Raw genomic sequence first — 24,581 nt, 5'->3', positions numbered from 1 at the left:
GAGGATAAAGATAAGGGATGCTTGTAGGAATGGTGTGCCCATTTCTTCAACATGAGTCCTAACACAGACTCCACAGCAGTACATGTCAGGACGAGATGACAGCAAAGATTTACTAGATATACAGCAGGTTACCATGCCCTAACTTGTCTCATGACTTGTGATATGACATCAGACATCTATCGTAAAACTGAGTATTTTCTAATTTTTACTCAATCCTGTAGGTATGTTATTTCTAGATAGATATGAAATACAAAGATTTCTGGAGTTAGTTAGCAGGCATTAATTAATCAAGTGTTGACACGATTTTTAAAGACTGCTGAACCACTAAAAAATTGTTTACAATACAAATCACAGCTCAAAATGACCTTAGCTACAGTATAGTCCTATCACACCGGAATTCATAAAATAAATGTGAAACCTAAAGTAAGTCAGGCCAGGACTGGAACCAAAAATAGGCCTGGATATTTTAGACCGGCAGCCATTTTTTTTCTAAAAAGATCCTATTTAACCCCCCAACCCCTCCCTCCCTCCCTCCCTGTACAAATGCCACCATAGATCCTTTTATTCCCTCCCTCTCCCATTCTCCTTTACCTTCATCCTTGCCATGCTCCTCTCTGAATCATTCTCCTTCCCTTCTATCCACCGCCATTTCCCTCTCTTGTCACTATCAATCTTTTCTATCAATGCCTACTCTACCTCTCTATGATCTTTCTCCTCCACATCCCTCTACACTTTCTCTCCTTTACTCTTCTGTCTTATCTTAAAGTCCACTGCCATTTCCTCCATACACAGCTCTCAGACTGTGTATACATCATGGCTCAATGTCGGGGTGGGAGATTTTCATCCTTTTGGGCTCCTCCTCGTCTTCTCTCATAGGGCACATCATAGTCAAAAGGGAGCATAGGAGAAGTTTCCCTGGCTCGGTTTAACTAGCATAATGGGCGATAAGGGATGATGCGGGAGCTGGTGATTGAAACAGGGCAGCAGCTGGATGCCCGGTGCTAGCAATAATACTGTTGCCCTTTCCTCCACAATACACCAGCTGCGTCTGGGGCATGGACCGTCTTTGGTCACACTAATAACAATTGCTTACTGATTGTGCGTGTCACCCAATCCCTTGTCAACGCCAGGAGGATTTTTTTTTTTGTCAGATTCCATTTTTTTTCTGACCTGTATTTCCAGATAGAATTTAGATACAATTTTACATTCAATGGTATTCTCATTACTGAACCACAAAGAATGCACAAAATTGATCTTCTTTTCTCATCCCCATCATCTTTACTGGTATGCCCACAGTCGGCATGAACGTTTAGGCCACAGTTACTGCATGCATCGGCCCCACTGGTTTCCTTAATAGAGACACAACAGGTAGCAGAAATGAAAGCCTCTCCAGTAACCACATCTTCACCACCACTCTGATTTCTTCCATTGTGGACTACAATATCATCCATGTTTTGTACAATAAGCTCTTACTCTTGTAGTCATCAGTTTCTTCTTCTTTTTGTATTGTGTGAATGCTTTCTATTATTTTTTCCAGTTGTTCCTCAGTTTGCAAGTCTTGTAAAACATCTTGGGGTAGGCAAGAAGTTGTATTTTCACTGTCCAGGTTAGCTCTTTCGATACTAGCCTGGCTTTGTGAGTGGTGAGGCTTGCCATTAACCATCTTCAAAGTCCTTTAGGCTGCTTACCACATTATTAGCAAATTGCCAGCCATTGCTGTATTGTAGAATTAATGGTGCTCCAAGCAATGTAATTATGTCCACAAGGTTGTATGCTGCTTCATCTACTCTCTTTGATGTCAGAGCCTTGAGAACTATTTAGTTGATATTGGTGCAATATTATAAACTTGTATTCCCTTGTCAGCATGGGACTGAAATCGATCTGACAACAGGAATTAAAGTCACAAAAATCATAGGCTTTAACACAACACTTTTTAAAGCCTTTTTTGTTTTTTCTGGCACGGCTCACAAAAGGTGAATGTACAGTTCAATATCATGACAAGTAGTGTTCTTGTACTTGGGTGAAAGTTCTTTCAACATTCTGTCAAGTCCTCCATGGCCAATGGACACATGAGCCTTCTGAAGTACATTAAATAACACAGTCCGTGGCATAAAACTGGATAACGCCGACGCCTTCCCTAACCGGATAAATCAACCTACTTTTCTGACAACATCACATCATACCAATTCAGTACTCAATAGTGCTGTGGTTCCTTTTTAACCTCCCTGGCGGTATAATTACGTCAGATTTTTGATGCTGAAAGCGGTACAATTGTTTTGCATGGAAATTTGGTGTTTTATATTGTAGGCCTGTAATTCTTAGGCATAACTCACTTAAATCTGTCCAAACAAGAGTCTAGTAGACATCCCGGGTATGATAACGTTTTAAATCATAAATTATAATATAATAAATGACTATAATTTTAACAAGTAATAAAATAATAATAAAAATTATTCAATAATGTAACCAAATCAAAAACACTGAAATTTGCTCAGTTGCACGATTGTCGCTGTCATTACTTTCAGTGTTTGATGACAAATTTCCCCACAAATTACTATCGCTCAATTATGCAAGTGATTCTAATTTATTATCGCTGTTTTCTAGCTGGTCTAAAACCACTTTTGACGTAAAGGGACACTGGACAAAGCACTAAGGGCAAAGAAGATGTGAAACTACTTGATACAGTACTGTATGCTGTAAGATTACAGTGTACTGTATATGTATACTGTGTTTTTTACTTTTTGAATTTAGCGCCGAGCTCTGTCCCCGTGCATCGCAACACTCGCAGGGAACGGAGATCAGCACTGTGAATCGAGCAGAGACACGGCTCGCAGACACAGCGGGGAGACATTGCAGGATCCAGGGTAAGTAAGAGCTGTACATGGATCCTGCGATGCGATCGCGAGTGTGGCTCGGGGTTACCGCTTTTGGTACTGAAAATTCAGCCCGAGCCACACTCGGGATTACCGCTAAGGAGGTTGATAGAGGTCTTCGCCTTTTTTCACATCATTCATTAACTTTTGCCAAGTGGTTTCAGTTAGAAAAATGCAGTTTTTAGCAGCATTGGCTTGCACTTTAGATAGTTCTCTATAGAATCGTTTCTGCCCTTTGACATTCTTTAAGTCTTGCCTGGATATTACACCTTGCTCCATCATTCTCATACAGCACAGTATGGCCCTAGTGTCTGCTGTGCAAATTTGTCTCTTTAGAAACAGAGACTGAAGTTCAAATGTCAGAAGTGAAATAATAATGTCGGGAGCATTTGATACTTTGCCGGTTTGCCTTTTTGCATTGCACAGAATGTCTAGGAATCATGTAAAATATGAAGCAATTCATACTTCAACGTCCTTTTTTTAGGCATTCTATACACATAGCTTTCCATGGCATTCTATACAACATGACAATAATAAAAAAAAAAAAATCACTAGTGAAAGCATTTTATACATTGCCTTCTGCCATTGAATACGATGCCTAGGAAATGTGGGTTTTCATACATTGATATCTTATTTTCTGCATTCTACAGATTTCCTAGGCATTCTCTAGAATGCATACGCTTACACATTTCCTAGACAATGACAATAAAAACATCACTAGTGGAAATTTTTTATACTTTGCCAGTTTGTCTTTTGGCATTGCATTGAATGCCTAGGAAAAAGTTAAAGTATAACTAAAGGCACATTTTTTGGGGGGGGAGAATAAGGGGAGATGGATTAGAACACCTATCTGCTTTTATCAAGGTCTGTGCCCCCATCAGTGAGATTCTCCCTCAATTTCAAAGCGGGAAAGTTTGAATGCCATGTTATGGCCACATAAGCACAGTTCATTTCACAACCAAAGTACCTAAAAGAGGTATGAAACTGTTCATTTAACTCTTCACCATCTTTAACTACTTAACCCCCGGACCATATTGCTGGTCAAAGACCAGAGCACTTTTTGCGATTCGGGACTGCGACGCTTTAACTGACAATTGCGCGGTCGTGCGACGTGGCTCCCAAACAAAATTGGCGTCCTTTTTTTCCCACAAATAGAGCTTTCTTTTGGTGGTATTTGATCACCTCTGCGGTTTTTATTTTTTGCGCCATAAACAAAAATAGAGCGACAATTTTGAAAAAAAATAATATTTTTTACATTTTGCTGTAATAAATATCCCCCAAAAATATATAAAAAAAATGTTTTTTCCTTAGTTTAGGCCGATACGTATTCTTCTACATATTTTTCGTAAAAAAAATCGCAATAAGCGTTTATTGATTGGTTTGCGCAAAAGTTATAGCGTTTACAAAATAGGGGGTATTTTTATGGCATTTTTATTAATATATTTTTTTTACTAGTAATGGCGGTGATCAGCGATTTTTTTTCGTTACTGCGACATTATGGCGGACACTTCGGACACTTTTGACAAATTTTTGGGACCATTGGCATTTTTATAGCGATCAGTGCTATAAAAATGCATTAGATTACTATAAAAATGCCACTGGCAGTGAAGGGGTTAACACTAGGGGGCGGGGAAGGGGTTAAGTATGTCCCTTGTGTGTTCTTACTGTGGGGGGGGGGTGGCCTCACTAGGGGAAACACTGATCTTCTGTTCATACATTGTATGAACAGAAAATCAGCATTTCCCCCGCTGACAGGACCGAGAGCTTTGTGTTTATACACACAGCTCCCGGTCCCCGCTCTGTAACGAGCGATCGCGTGTGCCCGGCGGCGATCGCGCCCGCCGGGCACACGCACGGGAGTCGGGGGCGAGCGGGGGGCGCACGCGCCCCCTAGTGGCGGCTATACGATAAGACGTATAGCTACGGGCTTTCGCCCAGGAGAGCCGACCTGCCGCCGTATAATGACGGTGGCTGGTCGGCTAGTGGTTAAAAAACTGACATAATAGTTTTAGGTTGGCATACTATAAAACAGGCATTGTCTTTTTATATGCAAAGGGTTTAATTTCCATACCTACCTTTTACTTCTTTCACATAGCCATCTTTACAGTTGTGCATAAGCTGAACAATCCATTTGTGCTGTGCGGCAATACACTGCCAAGCTGGGTCACCTGGAGCATGGAGTTCAGACAGATATCTGCAAAAAACAAAATAAGGGATCAAAGATAAACAAGTCCTTAATGTCTTGGGTTATTTTATCCAAGCCCAAAACAAGAATGTAATACCGCAGTTTACCAGCTCTTGAATGTGGTGGAAGGTTTATGTTACTGCAGACGAGACAAACAGCCTGCCCGCTCACAAAAAAAGAAGACTTAGGTAGCACTTTAAAAACAGAAAAATAATCCATAAACAGACCAATTCCAGGTTGGGTATCAAGGCTCTCTGCTATGCACGCTACAGTGGGGGAAATTATTTGACCCCTTGCAAATTTTGTAAGTTTGCCCACTTACAAAGAAATGAAGGGTCTATAATGTTTATCATAGGTGTATTCTTGATGATAGAGACAGAATATCAACCAAAAATCCAGAAAAAATACATAATGCAAATGTTATAAATGTTGTTGCAGTTCAGTGATTAAAATAAGTATTTGATCCCAAAGCAAAACATGACTTAGTAATTGGTGCAGAAACCCTCATTGGCAAGCACAGAGTACCAGGTTTGCACACATCTCTGGAAGGATTTTGGTATACTCTTTACAAATCTTCTCAACATTTTTAAGGTTTCTTGGCAACTCTGAAGACTGGCTAGGCCACGCCATGACTTTAATACGCTTCTTCTTGAGCCACTCCTTTGTTGCCTTGGTGGTATGTTTTGGGTCATTGTCATGCTAGAAGACCCATCCATGGCACATCTTCAATGTTATGGCTGAGATAAAAAGATTCTCATCCAAGATATTACATGGCCCCATCCATTGGTCCCTCAATGCAACAAAGCTGCCCTTTACCTTTAGCAGAGAAACAGCCCCAAAGCATAATGTTGCCACCTCCGTGCTCGACTGTAGGGATGGTGTTCTTAGGGTCATAGTCAGCATTTTTCTTCCTCCAAACATGGCGAGTCGAAAAACTGCCAAAGAGCTACATTTTGGTCTCAACTGACTACAGCACTTTCTCACAATCATTCTCTGAATTGTAAACTTCAGATGGGCCTATACATGTGCCTTCTTGCAGCTACTGCAGGATTTCAATTAATGGTGGCGTAATGTGTTACCAATGGCTTGTTTGGTAAATGTGGTCCCAACTGCTTTGAGATCATTCACAAGCTCCTCCCGTGTAGTTCTGAGCTGATCACTCACTTTTCTTATGATCATCCTTACCCCATGAGGCGAAATCCTGCATGGAGCTCTAGACCGAGGGTGATTGATGGTTATTTTGTATTTTTTCCAGTTGAGAATAATTGCTCCAACAGTTGTTGCCTTCTCACCAAGTTTCTTGCTGATGGTCTTGTAGTTCATTCTGGCTTGTACAGGTCTACAATCTTGTCCCTGATGTCCTCTGACAGCTCTTTGGTTTTCCACATGATGGTGAGGTTTGAATGGAAGAAAGATTCAGTGGACAGGTGTATTTTATACAAATAACGAGTTGTCATTGGGAGCACCTTCTTAAATTGACAGGACTAATCTGTGTACCACATTAGCATATACTGTAGCCAGATGCAGGGCTGTGGAGTCGGTAGATAAATGTTCCAAATCCGACTCCGACTCCTTAGTTTTATGTACTTCCGACTCCCCGACTCCGACTCCTCTGTATTAATATGCGAATGTATTTTATACATTCCTTGAGGGAAAGAAACGCAACCTACCACAGGACTACTGGCTGGGAAGCCAACAGTCTACTGTATTGCACAGTTTAAGCAAAATACAAACACAATGAAAACAAAGTTTTATAAAAAAAAAAAAAATATTAATCAATCAAGTGGCTGGATAGTAGCAGCAGGCATAAACATCAGGAACAGGATCTTTACCATTTCAAAAATACAAACCACATTATTTGGTTGTTTTAGAACAAAAACAAAGCTTATCTATAATGAACCAAAAACAAAATCTGTAAAACCTAGAAATGGTTTATATTAATCTTGAAATGTAGTTATAGGCTTAGCAAATGCAAATCAATTCAATGTAGAGTTCTAAGGAAGAGAATTGCCTCTGCCATATCCTCTTTCATAGAGGCTCTTAAGTCAGACTTTATTATTTTTAGGGCTGAAAATAATCTTTCGACACCGACTTGGGTGGGTGGCATTGCAGTAACTATTCTGGCCACATCACTAACGATCTCTGGATAAACAAGGATGGCTTCTTCAACAGTAAGTTTTGATGAGCGATCATACTTTTCAACTTTTTTTAGTGCTTTATAAAACTCCTGTTGGAATTTTTTTATTTGGACACTTACTGGTTCTCTAACATGCGTTCCCTGTAAAAGCAGAACACAACACTATGGAAAGTATAAGTATTCCAGCTCCTAATTGTGCGTTGCGTGCCATATAGTGAAGCACATGAAAAGCATGCTTCTTCACGGTCACTTAACGTGTTCGTTTTGCGGTTACGTGAGGCACTGCATGCATTGGTCTTTATTCTTACAGTAGAGAAGTCATTAATTATAACTTTTTGTGAATTGGGACATTTAAACTTGCTTTTTTTTTTTTTTTATTCCAATCTAAATTTAGTAGGAGTCGGAGTCGGAGCATTGTTTGCCAACTCCGACTCCAGGTACCCAAAATTTCCCCCGACTCCGACTCCACAGCCCTGGCCAGATGTATGTGGATCTGCCCCATAATGTTTGGGGGTTCTGAGTAATTTTCTAGCAAAAAATTTTTTTTTATATGAAGGAGAGAAGTGCCAGAATAGGTCCGATATTGAGGTGGTTAATAATGCGTTTTCTGACACTAGTGCTGGGGGTTAATAATGCGTTTGCCGACACCAGTGCTGGGGGTTAATAACGCATCTGCTGACACCAGAGCTAGGTTTAGTAATGCATCCGCTGACACCAGTGCTGGGGGGTTAATAGTTCTCAGAAGGGGAACTGTAAGCTCAGCACACAAATATACACACATAACTACAACTGTATATAGTTTATTGTTTTTGAAGTTTGAAAGTTTACATGCGGCCCCCATTGGATATGAAAACTTGTAATGTGGCCCTGAGGCAATTTGAGTTTTTAGACCCCTGCTTTAAGGGCTCTGTGCAGAGAAGAGGAGCATCTAATATGTACCAAGCTTTTCTGAACCTGAAGAGTAAGGCATAGCAAATGGTTTTTACCTGATATAGCGCTTCTGGTCGTGTAGAGTGGAAGGTGTTTCCAACAGCTTATCCAAAAGTAATTTCCTCAGTGCTTCAATTCTGGTTTCTACTTCAGCATATACTGAAGGAAAACAAAACACATAAGGTCTAGGTATACTCAGGCTACAGACAACTTTAGATTTTCAGTTCTGCAAGACGAGTCTTGAAGGGTTAAGTAAAAACATGTAATTAGAATCTTTGAATGAATCTTGGGCTACATGCCCATTGACATTTTAAAAAACGGGCTGCAAAGCTAGTACAGACGCCAGGAAAAAAGCGTTGTTTTTAACACGATTTTTTCCGAGATTTGCATTGAATTCAATGCACGTTTCACCATGCTAGCTTTCAGCCACGTTTTTCTTTCTCTATTCAAAATCAATGGTTCCCTATGGGAGCCCATTGATTTGAATAGAGGTTGCACCAAAAGTCGGATGAAGATGATCCGACTTGCGGGGCTACTTGTGTGCGGAGAATCTTGAAGGGGAACCCCGCGGAAAAAAAAAATTGCGCGAGGTTCCCCCCAGGATGATACCAGACCCTTCGGTCTGGTATGGATCTTAAGGGGAATCCCCCACACCAAAAGAAACCATGTGGGGGTTCACCCAGGCTCCATACCAGACCCTTATCCGAGCACGTAGCCCAGCAGGTCAGGAAAGGGGGTGATGTCACCCGGTGACCCCGCCTCTTATGACGTCACCGCCCGGAGGCATTATGGGATTTTGAAGTCATAAGAGGCAGGGTCACCGGGAGTAATGACAAATTCAATTTCTCACCTTTTTTGAAAACTTCAACTTCAGTCTTTCCAAACAAGGACTTTGCTTTTTCATAGTCATTATTGACAACGTCATAGTCACCCTAAGAGAATGAAAAAATCATAATGAGTCAACAATAGAATGCATAAGGAAAGGAATTAAAAAAAAAAAAGTTTTAATAACACTTGGTCACAAAAAACAGGTATGCAGTCAGAAGGACGTTATCCTAACAATCTCCATTTTCATAGTCTTACCTCCTCTTCCCCATTTCAGTAGCGTAGGGTATCTAAATTCTCCCAAATTTTATAATAAACTGCAATAGAGAACTTTTCGAAGATAACTGAAAAAAGCACATCCCAAATAACCTCCCATTCTAGATTATTGGTCTGTGTAATTAGCCAATGGCTTTGTGATTTAAAGTGGGGGTTCACCCTAAAAACTATTTTCTAACATTACATTGACATGACTCTCGACAATGACAGTATGCCGTATTTTTTTTGCTGTACATACCTTCGTACAGCTATTTTCTTCCCTGGCTTCCGGGTAGTGAATCCCGCGGGAGTGGGCGTTCCTAATCAGCAGGTGATTGACGTGATGATGTGAAAGAAGCCGAACGGCTGTGCGCAGGCGCCGTATAGCGCCAACTCGCCGTTCGGCTTCTTTCGGCAACTCGCGACGCTCCTTATGCGACGGGGGGGGGGGGGCATTTTTGTCATCACGTCAATTACCTGCTGGATAGGAACGCCCACTCCCGTGGGATTCACTACCCGGAAGCCAGGGAAGAAAATAGCTGTACGAGGTATGTGCAGCAAAAAAAAAAAAACAGCATATTGTCGAGAGTCATGTCAATGTAATGTTAGAAAATAGTTTTTAGGGTGAACCCCCTCTTTAATACAGGTGCACAATAAAGCTTAACCTGTAATCCAATATATTTGTTTGGACTCACCTTCTGAATGTTCTTTTCGATGTTGAGTGGGAGGTTAAACAAAAATTTGAATCGCTGGAGAACATTAAGTGCATTCCGTGTGGAATCAGCTTTATCCTTCCTGCCAAGTACTTCTTGGAACAGTGTATCTGCTGTTGTACTTGCACCTGATTACAGAAAGAAAAGGCTCTGGTAATGCAAAGAAATACTAACTTTATGAGTACAAAACACCACTACACAGCTATAAATGTCTTTAGTAAAATACACTTCAGTTAACCACACCGCTGTACTCTACACCAGAAACAACGCTTTGGTTTTAGATACAGTTTAAGAGTGTCAGAGGGATTTCAAGGGCTCCCTGTTTTACAACAGCTTCTGTTTCCCCAGAAGTTCTTCTTTCAAATTAAACTTTAGCCTGAAAATAAGGTCCTATTCGATCACTTCAGGCTGGCCCCATTTGCAGGTATAGCTGCAGGTAAAACATAAAAAAGTGCCTATACGGTTGAAAATCCAGTAATACATGGACTCACCATGCTCTGCACATGCTCAGTTGTTGTCCATTTGTAGGCACGGCAAAATTTGCAGAGGCCGTTTTGCTTACAGCCTTAAACTTCTTTCACACTTGTACGACTTCAAAGCCGTTTTTACCACGATTTCGCGTGATTTTGCCGCGATTTTGGATCAGTGTGAGGTAATTTCTTTTCCTGTCATAGTTGTTTCCAGTTCCTGTTTGCTTCCTGGTTGTTGTGGTGTGTTGTGACAGAAAATGTTTGCTACTCAATATATTGCCACAGCAGTTGTCATTGCTGCTGCAGCAGTAGCAGTGCATGAGGAAGAAGAGGAGGAGAAGCGGAGGACAAGGATAAGGACATCTCTTTTTTTGGGCTGTTTGGAGCACATTGTTCCTGAGGGGATAACCAGGAAGTCAATGTGTGCTAGAAAAATGTGCTTGGGAGGGGCTACTATGTTGAAAGGATTGGGTGGGACAAGGGTCAAAAACTGCTTGTGCTTACAGCTTGTGCTTACAAAGTCGTACTGAAATCATACTGAAATCGAGTCTATATTATTCAGGTACGATTTACATGCTACTTGAGGGTTTAACATTGAGGTCAATGTACATCAACTCGCATGGAAGTTGGACCAAAGTAGTGCAGGGACTACTTTGAAGTTGGCACAAATTAAAGTCGTGCCAATATGAATGGAAGTCATTGAAAATCATGGAGAATGACTTGATTTTGCAGTCCAAAATCGTGGGACAAGTCGTAGAAGTGTGAAAGGGGACTTAAAGTGGAATTAAACCCTCCTATCCTTTACAGCCAAGGACACTGCTTCTGTTTGATCATTAACGTCCAACTGTTAAATCAATGGGTTTAGTTCAGCTTTATGATTTACTGCTGCTCATGGGCTCTGGGTTTCAGCAAATTGGCAGTAAGAAAAAAACAACAGGAACCATGCTGGAGGCAGTTTACAGCACTCAGTAATTTTTGTAGCATAATTATTAATGTGGAATGTATGTTCCTAGCTAAAGAACATAATTTTTTATCAAGTTTTATCAAGTTGTCATGCGTAAATTTCTGCTTTAAGGGCCAGTTCACACCAGATGCAGTTCCGTTTTTTCTGCACCAATACAGTCAGTTCCGGTCATCTACACCCGAAACTGACCAGAAACTGACTGGAACTGACTGCACTGGTGTGAACTAGAGCCATTGGAATACATGAAAAACACTGCATGCATTTTTAGTGCATAAAAATGCATAAGCACACGGAACTGCGTCTGGTGTGAAGTAGCACTAAAGAACACTTTTTTTTTGTTTTTGAAAAGAAGCGCTGACAATGAATACGGACATCCAAGTCTTACAAACACTTCCTCTATGGTTGCGAGTGCGCTATTGTTATGACGATATATAAAAGGCCATTTGTACAACTTGTAAATAGCTCCAATTTTTACTCCCCGTAATTGTCCCAATTATTCCTTTACCTAAACGAAAATAAGATGAAAAACTGGAAGTATTTTGGACGGTTTTGATCACTGCCAGCAGAAAGTCTCTACATTATCTGGTCTAGTGACCATACTTTAAGCAAAGATGAAAAAAATGACATCAACCTCTCTGGGTGGCTTGCGTGCCATATACTCTCTTCAGCACTGTGGGTGGCCCAGCGAATCTGAACACAGCTGAGTTAAAATAATTGTTTAATACAAATAACACTAAAACACTGCAGGAGTTTTACAGCTCTGAAGTAAAAACTAAAGCTTTCACTTGTGTGAAGCCAATGTTTTACCTAACAACTAGAAATATAAGGGTACGGGAAAGTGCTAAAATACAGCAGAAACTTTTACCACACAGAAAACGTGCAACCGCCTAGCAATTAGACCAAGAGATGTTACAGCTGTCAACAGCCATTTACTTAATAGCTGCATACCATTTATCACTTACTGCCATTTAGCAAACCACATCAGCTCTTGTAACAGACTCAACTTATTCAAGCACAATAGTTAGTTATCCTCACCACTGATACAATTAGTAGATTATACTTAAAGGGGTTGTATAGGTAAAAAAAAAAAAAAATCCTAAATGGCTTCCTTTACCTTAGTGGACCTTTACTCCTTCACTTACCTCATCCTTCGATTTTGCTTTTAAATGTCCTTTTTTCTTCTGAGAAATCCTCACTTCCTGTTGTTCTGTCTGTAACCCCACACAGTAATGCAAGGCTTTCTCCCTGGTGTTTAGTGTCGTGCTCGCCCCCTCCATTGGACTACAGGAGAGTCAGGACGCTCTCTACATTGCAGATAGAGAAAGGAGCTGTGTGTTAGTGGGCGTCCTGACTCTCCTGTAGTTCAAGGGAGGGGGAGGGGGCGAGCACGACACTCCACACCAGGGAGAAAGCCTTGCATTACTGTGTGGAGTTACAGACAGAAGAACAGGAAGTGAGGATTTCTCAGAAGAAATAAGGACATTTAAAAGCAAAATGGAAGGATGAGGTAAGTGAAGAAGGACTGCACTTAGGTAAAGGAAGCTATTTGGGGAAAACAAATTGTACCTTTACAACCCCTTTAAAGGCAAACTGCAGTCAAAGTTTTTTTTTCTTGTTTTAGTTTTTGATATAGAGTAAAAGGGTTAAACCTTCTATCAGTTTTTTTATTGCTGTCTGTGACAACAGTGGGAAGATTTACCTTCAAGTACTTTGTGGTCAGAAAAAAAAAGAAGAAAGAAAGAATCGAAAAGAAAAAAAAAAGGACGACGGTCCCTTCTACTGGACAACAGAGCAGGGCAAGGGTTACAACCTCTGCATTTTTTTATCAGAATCTGTGCCTCTGGATTCCCCTTACTTCTTGTGTAGTCAATAGGGCAGCAACTGAGAGGACAAAAACCCCAGTAAAGAGACAGATTGCAATAAAAATGCAACAGAGGTTCTAACTACTCCCAATGTATCTAAAACCAAAAAGAAAGAAAATAAGCGATATAGCAATTCTCTGGATGACTGGGCATGCTCCGAGTGAAAATCAGCTATGATGTAAAAGGTGTTGCCACTCAGGGCAGCTGTGTACAAAGCCATTCCATATGCACCTTGCTCTAAATGCTAGCTATAAATTGGTGTGGCTGCCATTTTTTTGTTTAGCTTGCTGGATATGGCACAGGGACACATTACATGCTTTAGCTGCCATTGTGCTTTGCTGGGCTTCTGCTGTGTTCCCTCACCTTAAAGCGGAGGTCCACCTAAACAAAAAATATTAAAAGCCAGCAGCTAAAAATACTGCAGCTGCTGACTTTAAATAAATGGACACTTACCTGTCCAGGGTGCCCGCGATGTCGGCCGCCAAAGGCGAATCAATCGCTTGTCTCTCGGCTGTCCTCGTCGCCATCCTCGGTGAGTTAACCAGGAAGTGAAGCGTTGCGGCTTCACTGCCCGGTTCCCTACTGCACATGCGCCAGTCGTGCCACGCATTTTCTCTGGACCCTGCTGTGTTTGGGGAATTGTGCGTTTCCCGGAACAAGGTGGGGCGGGGGGGGAAGGGGTTTGGCAACGGGGCAGAATTCTGCAGATATCTTTCACCGGAAGTGGGTGCAAATACCTGTATTATACAGGTATCTGCACCCCCCTCCCCCCTGAAAGGTGCCGATTGTGGCACCGGAGGGGGGGGGGGAACCAATGAGTGGAACTCCGCTTTAAAGAAGGAATGGGCTCCCTCCAGACATACACGCCCTAAATTTATCCATTGCTATATACTGTATGATCCAATATGTAGACTCTCGTACATTAAATTTAGGCCTGCACTATATAAAGGGGCCTTGATGAGTTTGTGTGGCTTTCACATATAAAACATTTGCAAACACTCTGAAACTAAAACCTGCGTATGCACATGTTTGGACAGTATAATATTTTGTTTAGCTAGCTGGCTAGTGTGCAGGTACGTGCATTTTTTTTTGCCGAGTTGAAGAGAAAATTTTAGGCCTTGTTCACACAGGGCATTAAACAGCATAAGCCCGTGTGAGTGGCGGGTTTACCCACAAGTGGATGCAGGCAGTGCCGCTGATGTCAGTGTGCACGGCTGTCAAATTAAGAGCAGCGTCAGTGTCTGTGCAGCCACTGCGTCCCAATTCCACCTTAAAGGCCAAGTTGAACTTTTGGAACCTGCAACATGTTCCCTCTCTTCTGCCACCAGTTCCCCCAATCAGTATGACAGCGGGTGGAGAATCCTGCCCCAGCACCAGCTGTCACAATTTGAAAACAGCGCACCTGTGCAGGGTTCTGCCCACACAGCCACATTATTTATTCACAGTTTTCTGTGAACAAATAAACCACGAGTCCCCATCAGCAACTACAGCAACTACAGCCGATGGCTTGTTCTGAATGAACGCTCTCAGGCCCCGTACACACGACCGAGTTTCTCGGCAGAATTCAGCCAGAAACTCGGTCGGAGCTGGATTCTGCCGAGAAACTCGGTCGTGTGTACACTTTTCAGCGAGGAAGCCGACGAGGAACTCGTTGGGCCGAAAAGAGAACATGTTCTCTATTTCCTCGTTGTTCAATGAGGAAAGTCGGCCCGCCGAGATCTCGGCGGCTTCCACACTGAACTCGACAAGGAACTCGATGTGTTTGGCACGTCGAGTTCCTCGGACGTGTGTACGGGGCCTCATAGTTCATTCACAAGCCTTCCAGCTTCCAAACAGGCAGCCCGTATGATGGTACAGGCAGGCCGGTACAGTCTGAAGAAGCCTGACATTCCACCCCTGATCAAAAGTGCAAAGATTTCCAGACTCCTGCAGTAAAAAATAATAAATGCACATTTTTTTTCTGAAAACATATGTGCATAATTTTTTTCTGGAAGGGCGAACTTATCCTTTAAAGTGGAAAACCAAAAAAAATGCTTTCAAGTACTCTAGGGTCCTCTTTTGCACATGCTGACAGATAAGAGCTAAAGTGGCAGAGTACAAAAAGTATATACAGATTCTGACCAATTAACATAATGCACAAAGCTTAGGGATGTTTATTTTCAGCCATATGAACATACATTTTCAATCGAATGGCTTTAACTTGAAAAGAAGAATCGTTTTCCTGGTATGGTAGCATTGTGAATTGAGCCTATTACATTTACATAAATAGTAAATAGGATAATAAAAGCTGATGTGAAAAAAGAGATTTTTAATACAGCTTACCTGTAAAATCTTTTTCTTGGAGTACATCACGGGACACAGAGCGGCATTCATTACTATATGGGTTATATGGAGTACCTTCAGGTGTAGACACTGGCAATCTCAAACAGGAAATGCCCCTCCCTATATAACCCCCTCCCATAGGAGGAGTACCTCAGTTTTGTAGCAAGCAGTATGCCTCCCAAAATGGTCCTCAAAAAAGAGGGGTGGGAGCTCTGTGTCCCGTGATGTACTCCAAGAAAAAGATTTTACAGGTAAGCTGTATTAAAAATCTCTTTTTCTTTATCGTACATCACGGGACACAGAGCGGCATTCATTACTATATGGGATGTCCCAAAGCAATGCTTACAATGAGGGGAGGGAGAACATCTCCAAGACAAAAGGATTTAATTTAGAGATATACTCAAATCATAATAAATCCAACTTAGTTGAGAAAAATAAAAATTTTAAATTTAACTCGAACAAGAGGAGCCCCCGGAATCCGAGGGTCTCAAACTGCAGCCTGCAGCACTGCCTGCCCGAAGGCAGTATCAGTATTCCTTCTTACGTCCAACTGTAGAATTTTGTAAACGTGTGGACAGAAGACCAGGTTGCCGCCTTGCAAACTTGAGCCATAGAGATCTGGTGGTGTGCTGCCCAGGAGGCGCCCATGGCTCTAGTAGAATGAGCCTTTAATGATACTGGAGGAGGCAACCCTTTCAAGCCGTAGGCCTGAGTGATTAATTGCTTAATCCACCTAGAAATGGTGGACTTTGCAGCTGCCTGCCCCTTCTTGGGCCCATCCGGTAGAATGAACAGCACATCTGTCTTCCGGATCTTCTTTGTAGCTTTAAGATAGGCCTTCATGGCCCTGACAATATCCAAGGTATGCAGCAACCCTTCCTTTCTGGAAGTAGGTTTAGGGAAGAAGGATGGTAATACCAAATCCTGGTTCAAATGAAAACTGGATATGACCTTCGGAAGGAAGGAAGGATGAGGGCGGAGAACGACCCTGTCCTTATGAAAAACAAGATATGGTTCCTTACAGGATAAGGCTGCCAGCTCCGAAACTCTTCTTGCGGAAACTATGGCAACCAAAAATACTAACTTCCTTGTCAGTAGAACCAAAGGAATATCAGCCAACGGCTCAAACGGTTGTTTCTGTAAACTTGACAGAACAAGATTTAAATCCCACGGACAAAGCGGGGATTTAACTGGAGGTCTAATACGTAAGACCCCTTGAAGGAAGGTCTTAACCAGCGAGTGGGTGGCCAGCGGCCGCTGAAACCACACTGACAGAGCAGAAATCTGTCCTTTGATTGTGCTTAATGCCAATCCTTTATCCACTCCTAGCTGGAGAAAACTTAATACTCTATCGATGGTAAATTTGCGAGAAAGCCATCGCTTGGACTCACACCAGCCTACATAGGCCTTCCAGACCCTGTAATAAATCACCCTAGAGACCGGTTTCCTGGCTCTGATTAGGGTAGAGATTACTTTCTGAGACAGACCTCTACCCCTGAGAATCAGGGATTCAGCTTCCAGGCCGTCAAATTTAGATGCCGTAAGGCAGGGTGGAGGATCGGACCTTGCGATAGCAGGTCTGGCCGTAGAGGAAGAGTCCAAGGGTCTCCCACTACCATCCTTAAGATTAGTGAGTACCATGCCCTTCTGGGCCATGCTGGAGCTACCAGGATGACTGGTATGTGCTCCACCCGGATCCTGCGCAGCAGGCGGGGTAGTAACTGGAGCGGGGGAAACGCATAAAGAAGTTTGAACTGATGCCAAGGGCAAACCAACGCATCGGTTCCGCAGGCCATCGGATCCCTTGGGCGGGACATGAACCTGTCTAGTTTCTTGTTGAGTCTCGATGCCATGATATCCACGTCCGGCACTCCCCATCTTTGGCAGAGTGCTTGAAAGACTAGTGGATGCAGAGACCATTCCCCCGGCCATAGAGTCTGGCGGCTTAAGAAGTCCGCCTGAAAGTTGTCCACTCCTGGAATGAATATTGCCGATATGCAGGGCACATGAGCCTCTGCCCATAGAAGAATCAAGCTCACCTCTCTCTGAGCGGCTTGACTCCTGGTTCCCCCTTGGTGATTTATGTGTGCCACGGCCGTGGCATTGTCTGATTGAATTCTCACCGGGAACCCCTGCAATTTTGACGTCCAAGCCCTGAGGGCTAGTCGAGCAGCTCTGAGCTCCAAGATGTTGATGGGCAACTGCTTCTCTGGCTTTGCCCAAGTACCTTGGCGAGTGCAACCATCCAAAATTGCTCCCCAGCCCGTCAGGCTGGCGTCTGTGGTCACTATCTTCCAAGCCACTGGGCTGAAAGACCTCCCCTTCAGTAGATTCTGAGGGTCTAACCACCAACACAGACTTTGTCGGACTCTTGATGAGAGCGGCAACGGGATATCCAAGGCCTGTGGCCTTCTGCTCCATGCTGACAGGATGGCTGCCTGTAGGATGCGAGTGTGGCTCTGGGCGTATGGTACCGCCTCGAATGTGGCCACCATCTTGCCTAGTAACCTCATACATAGGCGAATAGTCGGTTCTTTCTTGCTTAGAACCAGTAGGATTAATTCCTTGATGGCTTTTACCTTCCTCAGAGGTAGGAACACTCCTTGTTGTTCTGTGTCTAATCTCATGCCGAGATATTCCAACTGCTTTGTGGGCTGGAAAGCTGACTTTTCTCGATTTAGGACCCAGCCGAACCTCTCGAGGTATTGGACCGTGAGGGCCACTGCTCGCTCCAAGCCGGGAGACGAGTGATCTATGACTAGGAGGTCGTCCAGGTATGCTAGGATCGTGACCCCTTGGATCCTTAGTTTGGCTAGGATTGGAGCTAGGACCTTCGTGAACACCCGGGGGGCCGTAGCCAACCCGAAGGGAAGCGCCACGAATTGGAAGTGACGCGAAGCCACCATGAAGCGTAGATATCTTTGATGTGGCTGATAAATTGGAACATGAAGGTAGGCATCCTTTATGTCTATGGACGCCATGAAGTCGTCCTTCTGGAGTGTGGCAGCTGCTGACCGCACGGATTCCATCCGAAATGAGCGGATCTTTAGATATGCATTTACCATCTTTAGGTCCAAAATTGGCCTGACATCTCCATTGGATTTTGGGATGATGAATAGGTTGGAGTAGAAACCCAGCCCCTGTTCCAGGACTGGTACCTCTACTATTACTTCCTGGGAAAGTAGATGATCTAATGCCGATCTTAATGCGGCTCCCTTTTCCGGATCGTTTGGAATCCTCGACTTCTGGAAATGAGGAGGAGGAAACCTTAGGAAATCTAATTTGTAGCCTGTGGCCACGGAAGACCGTACCCACTCGTCGGGAATGCTGGCTTCCCAAATCTCTGAAAAGAGTCGCAGCCTTCCCCCCACCTTCGTGGGTGGGGGCGCCCCTTCATAAGGTTGGCTTGGGGGCTGGTTTTGCTGGTTTGCGAAACCACTGCCTTTTGCCTCTAACAGCCTGTCCTTGTGATCTGCTGTTGAAGCCGAAGTTTGCTTTTGCAGGAGGCCGTCGATACTGCTTGGCATTAGAGGGCCCCTGCCCAGGGGAATACTGTCGTTTAAACGCAGGTCCCTGAACCTTCTTCTTAGTTGGCAAGAGAGTACTCTTGCCGTTTGAAATGGTCTGAATGTATTTATCTAGGTCTTCTCCGAAGAGTCGTCCTCCATGGAAGGGGAACCCTACCAGGAGCTTCTTGCATGGGGGCTCAGCCTCCCAGCTTTTTAACCATAAGAGTCTTCTCATATGGATAAGGGATAACGATAAACGTGACGCTTGCTGGATAGAATCCTTGATTGCGTCTACCGTAAAACATATGGCCTTAGGGACATCCGAAAATTTTTCTGCCTGCTGGGCCGGAATAAGTTTAAGCATCTGCTTAAATTGATCCGATAATGCTTGAGCGACCCCAATCGCAGCCACAGCTGGCTGTACTACTGCCCCTGCAGTAGTGAAGGAGTTCTTAAGTAGTGCTTCCAAGCGCTTATCAACTGGATCCTTGAACACCTGTATGTTTTCTACAGGGCATGTTAACGATCTGTTAACACATGAGATGGCTGCGTCCACTGCAGGAGTAGCCCATCTTTTGGAAAAATTTTCTTCCATAGGATATAGGACAGAGAACCTTTTAGGTGGTAAGAAGATCTTATCTGGCTTGTTCCAATCTTGGAACAAAATTCCCTCTAATAGAGGATGGATCGGAAACACAGCATTGCTTTGAGGCGCCCTCAGTGAGCCCAAAGCTGAAACCGTCGATACCTGGAGATCTGGTACTGGCAAGTTGAATGTCCTATGGACCAAGTCCGACAATCCTTGAATCCACCAGCTCTCCCTCAGGGAGACTGCCCCAGACTCCTCTGTATCCGGGTCTTCGATCCCTGAACCTACTTGGTCCGTGTCCAAGAGGTCGTCCAATTCCCCTGAGGAAAGGACCTCCTCTTCTGAGGGTCCGCGCTCGGGTGACGGAGATCTATTCCGCTTACTGCCCCGCATAGCTGCGGATATCATTTTTCCCATGCTTTTCTGCATCTCTTTTAAAGAGGTGAGTAATACCTCCTCCGTGACCATCTTAGGGTTGGACTGACCCGCGTCAGCTCCAGCCCCAGATCCCGATGGCCCCAAGGCTCCCTGTAGGGAAAACAGCGGCATACCATGGTACAATACCGAGGTACACCTGCTACCTATTGGTATTTGGAACTATAAAAGTTAATTGTCCAAACACCTGTTTGGGGGATAAAAAAAAATGCTTCCTCTCCCCTAGATGACTTTTTTTTTTTTTTTTTTTTTTTTTTCGTTTTTGTTTCAAATCCAGGAAAGAAAAAACATTCTGTCCCCCTGAGTAGTATTGCAAAGAAAAACTATGAGATGGAAAAGAAACAGCCTATTTCTAGGCTTGACAAAACAGTCCTCTGAAGACTGCAATATCCTTTCTGGCCACTGTGTGTCCTCGGCGCCCCGTGCTGCCGCTCTGGTCTTTCTCCTCAGTTCCAAAGTATTGATGGAACAAACAAGGAAGGGCCGCCCCTTCCTTTAAGCCACTGACCCGCCCTTCCCCCCCCAGCAATCTCAAACAGGAAATGCCCCTCCCGACAGGGGGAGGGGGAGGGGGAGGGGGAGGGGAGGGGGAGGGGGAGGGGATTTTGGGAGGAAGGGACCTCTCTGTTCCAGCAAACTGCAGCCTGGAACACACGAGGAGGTCAGCGTTTTGCCTGCTTGCAGGCTCTGAGGAGGAAGACTGAATGGAGCATCGCCTGGAGGCCTGCAGGTAAGCAAAGCTCTCTGACACACACATATATTTTTATATAACACAGGCCCCACTCAATGCTTTTCCAACACTACAAGGGAGGTCACATCTTATGGGGAATAATACATAGAGAGCCATCCTATCTTTATGATATGTGACTAGTTTGCCAGATGCAGTGCATAACTTTAGGCATGTCCCCTGTGACCCCCCAGAAAAAAACCTGCTAAGAACCAAGTTCCGCAAGTTTTCCCCTCACTTACCTGCTCCATGCCGCAGGACTTTGCCAAGCAAGAGGCCCAATCTTCCCCCATCTCCGTGGGGATGTCTAGACCTTCAGGCCCTGGGTTCCTATGAAGGATCCACTGTCCTGGGCCCATATAGCACCCTGGCAACAGAAAACTTTAGGTACCCAAAGGTTTCTAAGTTCTGGGCCCAGGGTCCAGCTCTCTAAAAAGAAAAGCATTATGGGCTATACCCCAAGGGTTTGGGGTCCGGTTACTGACCACTTTAGCGCTGAGGCTTTTTTGGACAGAACCGGTAGCTCACCTAATCCCAAGGATGCGGAGGCAAGCTAAACCATGACTAACACCTAAGACACTGGCGTAAAAACTGAGGTACTCCTCCTATGGGAGGGGGTTATATAGGGAGGGGCATTTCCTGTTTGAGATTGCCAGTGTCTACACCTGAAGGTACTCCATATAACCCATATAGTAATGAATGCCGCTCTGTGTCCCGTGATGTACGATAAAGAAATAGGTTGAACTACAAACCAACAAGATTCAGGTCATCATTTATTAGCATAGCAATGTAAAAAGTTAAAAGGTTTAAAATGTCAAGATGTATTACAAATCAGTTAGTTTACCCAAGATGCCATAAATATTGTCCGTATGTTATGCCCTAGTAGTGTAATGAATATTTTTAATATTAATAATACTCGTCTTGATTGGTTATGAAATTTCTGTTCTGTATAAACATGTTCTTTCTGTGGCCTGTACAGTATGAGGTGCTCTTCTACTGGAGTGTTACATTGATTTTCATGTTATTTAAACCAGTGGCAGTTCATTCTTGTGTTCAGTTTGTTACACCCCCAAATGTAGGTAAATTTGTGCACAAAACCATTTATACACAACTGATAATGGGCAAGATAATTCATCAAGCATAATGGCTGTGATTGTGCCATTTAATGTGTGCACATCTCTCCTCTTGGCTGCACAAAAATATGCCCATCAATTTTGGTTTGGTCAAGGCACTTCATAGTTACATAGTAGGTGAGGTTGAAAAAAGACACAAGTCCATCAAGTCCAACCTATGTGTGTGATTATATGTCAGTATTACATTGTATATGCATGTATGTTGTGGTCATTCAGGTGAGTGAGTGAGTGAGAAACTTATATAGCGCAGCACATGCGAACTGAATCGACTCTGGGCGCTTGGTGTCCATTCCCTGGGCTCTCAGAAGAGATGAGTTTTGATCTTTCTCCTGAATGCCAGGTGGTTTACCTCCAGCCGGATACTGGTTGGTAGAGCGTTCCACAGTCTTGGGTCCTTGGACCGCAAATCTTCGTTCTCCTTTGGACTTGTATCTGGTATTGGGTATCTGGAGTAGATTTTGATTGGTGGATCGCAGAATGCGATTGGTGTTGTGAGCTTTTAATTTTTCGCATAGGTATTGGGGGGCATTTCCCAGAATACACTTATCTAATAGTTTCTTGAAACTATCAATGCCCCCCCCTCCCCGCTGAGACAATCGCCTGTGGAAGGGAATCCTTGCCGCTCTTACACTAAAAGAACCCTCTACATAGTTTAAGGTTAAACCTATTTTCTTCTAATTTTAATGAGTGGCCACGTGTCGTGATAAACTCCCTTCCGCAAAAAAGTTTTATCCCTATTGTGGGGTCACCAGTACGGTATTTGTAAATAAAAATCATATCCCCTCTCAAGCGTCTCTTCTCCAGAGAGAATAAGTTCAGCGCTCACAACCTTTCCTCATAACAAAGATCCTCCTGACCCTTTATTAGCTTTGTTGCCCTTTTTAGTCACTCCATTTCCAGTATATGCTTCCTGAGGACTGGTGCCCAGAACTGGACAGCATACTCTAGGTGCGGCCGGACCAGAGTGTTGTAGAGCAGAAGAATTATTTTTATCTCTGGAGTTAATCCCCTTTTTAATGCATGCCAATATTCTGTTTGCTTTGTTAGCAGCAGCTTGGCATTGCATGCAATGCTGAGCTTATCGTCTACTAGGACCCCCAGGTCCTTTTCCATTGACTTCTGACTATCTTCTTTCATTAAGAAAAGTAAATGTAAAGTATTAAGCTCAGTCTTCCTAAAACTTGTATTTATTTTATATTTTAAGTTAGTCACTAAAGTCTATCACTGTGGCAATGCTTTTCTTGCCTTCTTTTTCTGTGTATTTGCTCTGACCAAGCACAACCATAAGAATATTGCATGTCTTTTGGGACCATAAGAGCATTTCCTCATTTCCTTGTGCCTATATATTGTACCGGTGTCTAGATAGGCAAAAGAAAATATGACGAATGTTTAACCCTGCAAACAACCTTAAAGCCCAATTAAAGGCTACTTTTCAAGTGTTCATGACAAAAAAAAAAAAGGTCTGGTTGCAATAATTACCTCCTCTATTCCTCTAGGAATACTGACTGAAGACACCTATTGCCACATACTGTGAGTGCAGGGTGTCATGGATCGGCTGCCTGGAAGGGGCATAATCACAGCACTCATATTGTATTGATGCAGAAAGCAGTGTTGACATGATGAACTCAGCACTGCTCTTAGCATCAAGGACTGCCTACCACTGGGAGAAGGTCTGAGGACTAGGAGGACCCTGCACATCATGTGGCCACCCTGAATACATCTAGAAAGGAAAAGAAAAAAAATCACATAATATGCACACAAAGAAAGGGCCCAGCATTCAAAGTCGGGCTTTAGTTTTGCCACCCTCGACTCTTTTGCATCTGGTGAATTTTCACCTAAAAGTTCCCAATTTTGATGAAATTTCTAAAACACAAAAACGCCATTCGCTCATCCCTATTAAATGACAGATGTAAATTCTAGCTGGAGAGAAGTATTAAATACATGACAAAATAAAATCATTATTTTAGAAGACCCTACATTTTCAAATACATTCATTGTAACTATATTATTGTGTTATGCAGAATAATTAACAACTGTAAGACCTAAATAACAAAAAAAAATTAAAAAAGAGAAAACTGAAGATGACTAGTATAAAATGCAGCACTTCATTGCCCTAACAAGTTAAATCAATATCAAAAGATTTTGTTTTCCTGTATATTTTATTTCAAAATATTTAAAACAGTGGCCTCAGAGTTTATTTAATATTTTAGGAAACGGAAGAAAAGTCAGAAACTCCATCACCAAATCTTACATTTTCTTTGCATAATGAGTTTGAGTCACTGGGTACTAAGTGAATTTAGATTTGGAAATAAGTGTGATCACGTTAGCAGGAGTGGAATGAAAGCAAGCTGTTTAGCTGTTAATAGATGTTTTTAAGGGAATATAAAACTTACTTTTCAGAACCTTTTCCAATTTTTGCGTCATTGAACCTTCCACTTTTTCCGTACCATCCGCTTCTAATTTTTGATGGATTGCTGGAAAATAAATGGTCATCAGAAAATGTACACAAGTCGCATTTAACGGTTCACAACAGCAACCCTTATACCATTTCTACCTAAGCAACCTTACATAAAAATATCAAGCCCAAAGTTTCCTGAAAAATACAATTTATAAATAAAGATGAAATAATGATTTAGAATTGTTCTAAACAGC

At 43.0% G+C, this 24,581-nt stretch overlaps 1 protein-coding gene across 1 annotated transcript in view; it reads right to left on the bottom strand.

The window, feature by feature from the left end:
* Positions 1–24,581, bottom strand: part of EXOC2 (exocyst complex component 2) — a 308,760-nt gene that overhangs the window by 154,908 nt on the left and 129,271 nt on the right. The window contains exons 6-10 of the mRNA XM_040353634.1: positions 24,323–24,403; positions 9,901–10,046; positions 8,976–9,057; positions 8,182–8,284; positions 4,949–5,067 (exon numbers count right to left, since the gene is read on the bottom strand). Of these exons, the coding sequence (XP_040209568.1) occupies positions 4,949–5,067; positions 8,182–8,284; positions 8,976–9,057; positions 9,901–10,046; positions 24,323–24,403 (531 nt within the window). The remainder of the gene's footprint in view (positions 1–4,948; positions 5,068–8,181; positions 8,285–8,975; positions 9,058–9,900; positions 10,047–24,322; positions 24,404–24,581) is intronic.

The sequence above is a fragment of the Rana temporaria genome, chromosome 5 (genome assembly GCF_905171775.1).
Source record: "Rana temporaria chromosome 5, aRanTem1.1, whole genome shotgun sequence".
Classification (NCBI taxonomy): Eukaryota; Metazoa; Chordata; class Amphibia; order Anura; family Ranidae; genus Rana; species Rana temporaria.
This window is presented reverse-complemented; position numbering and strand designations above follow the sequence as displayed.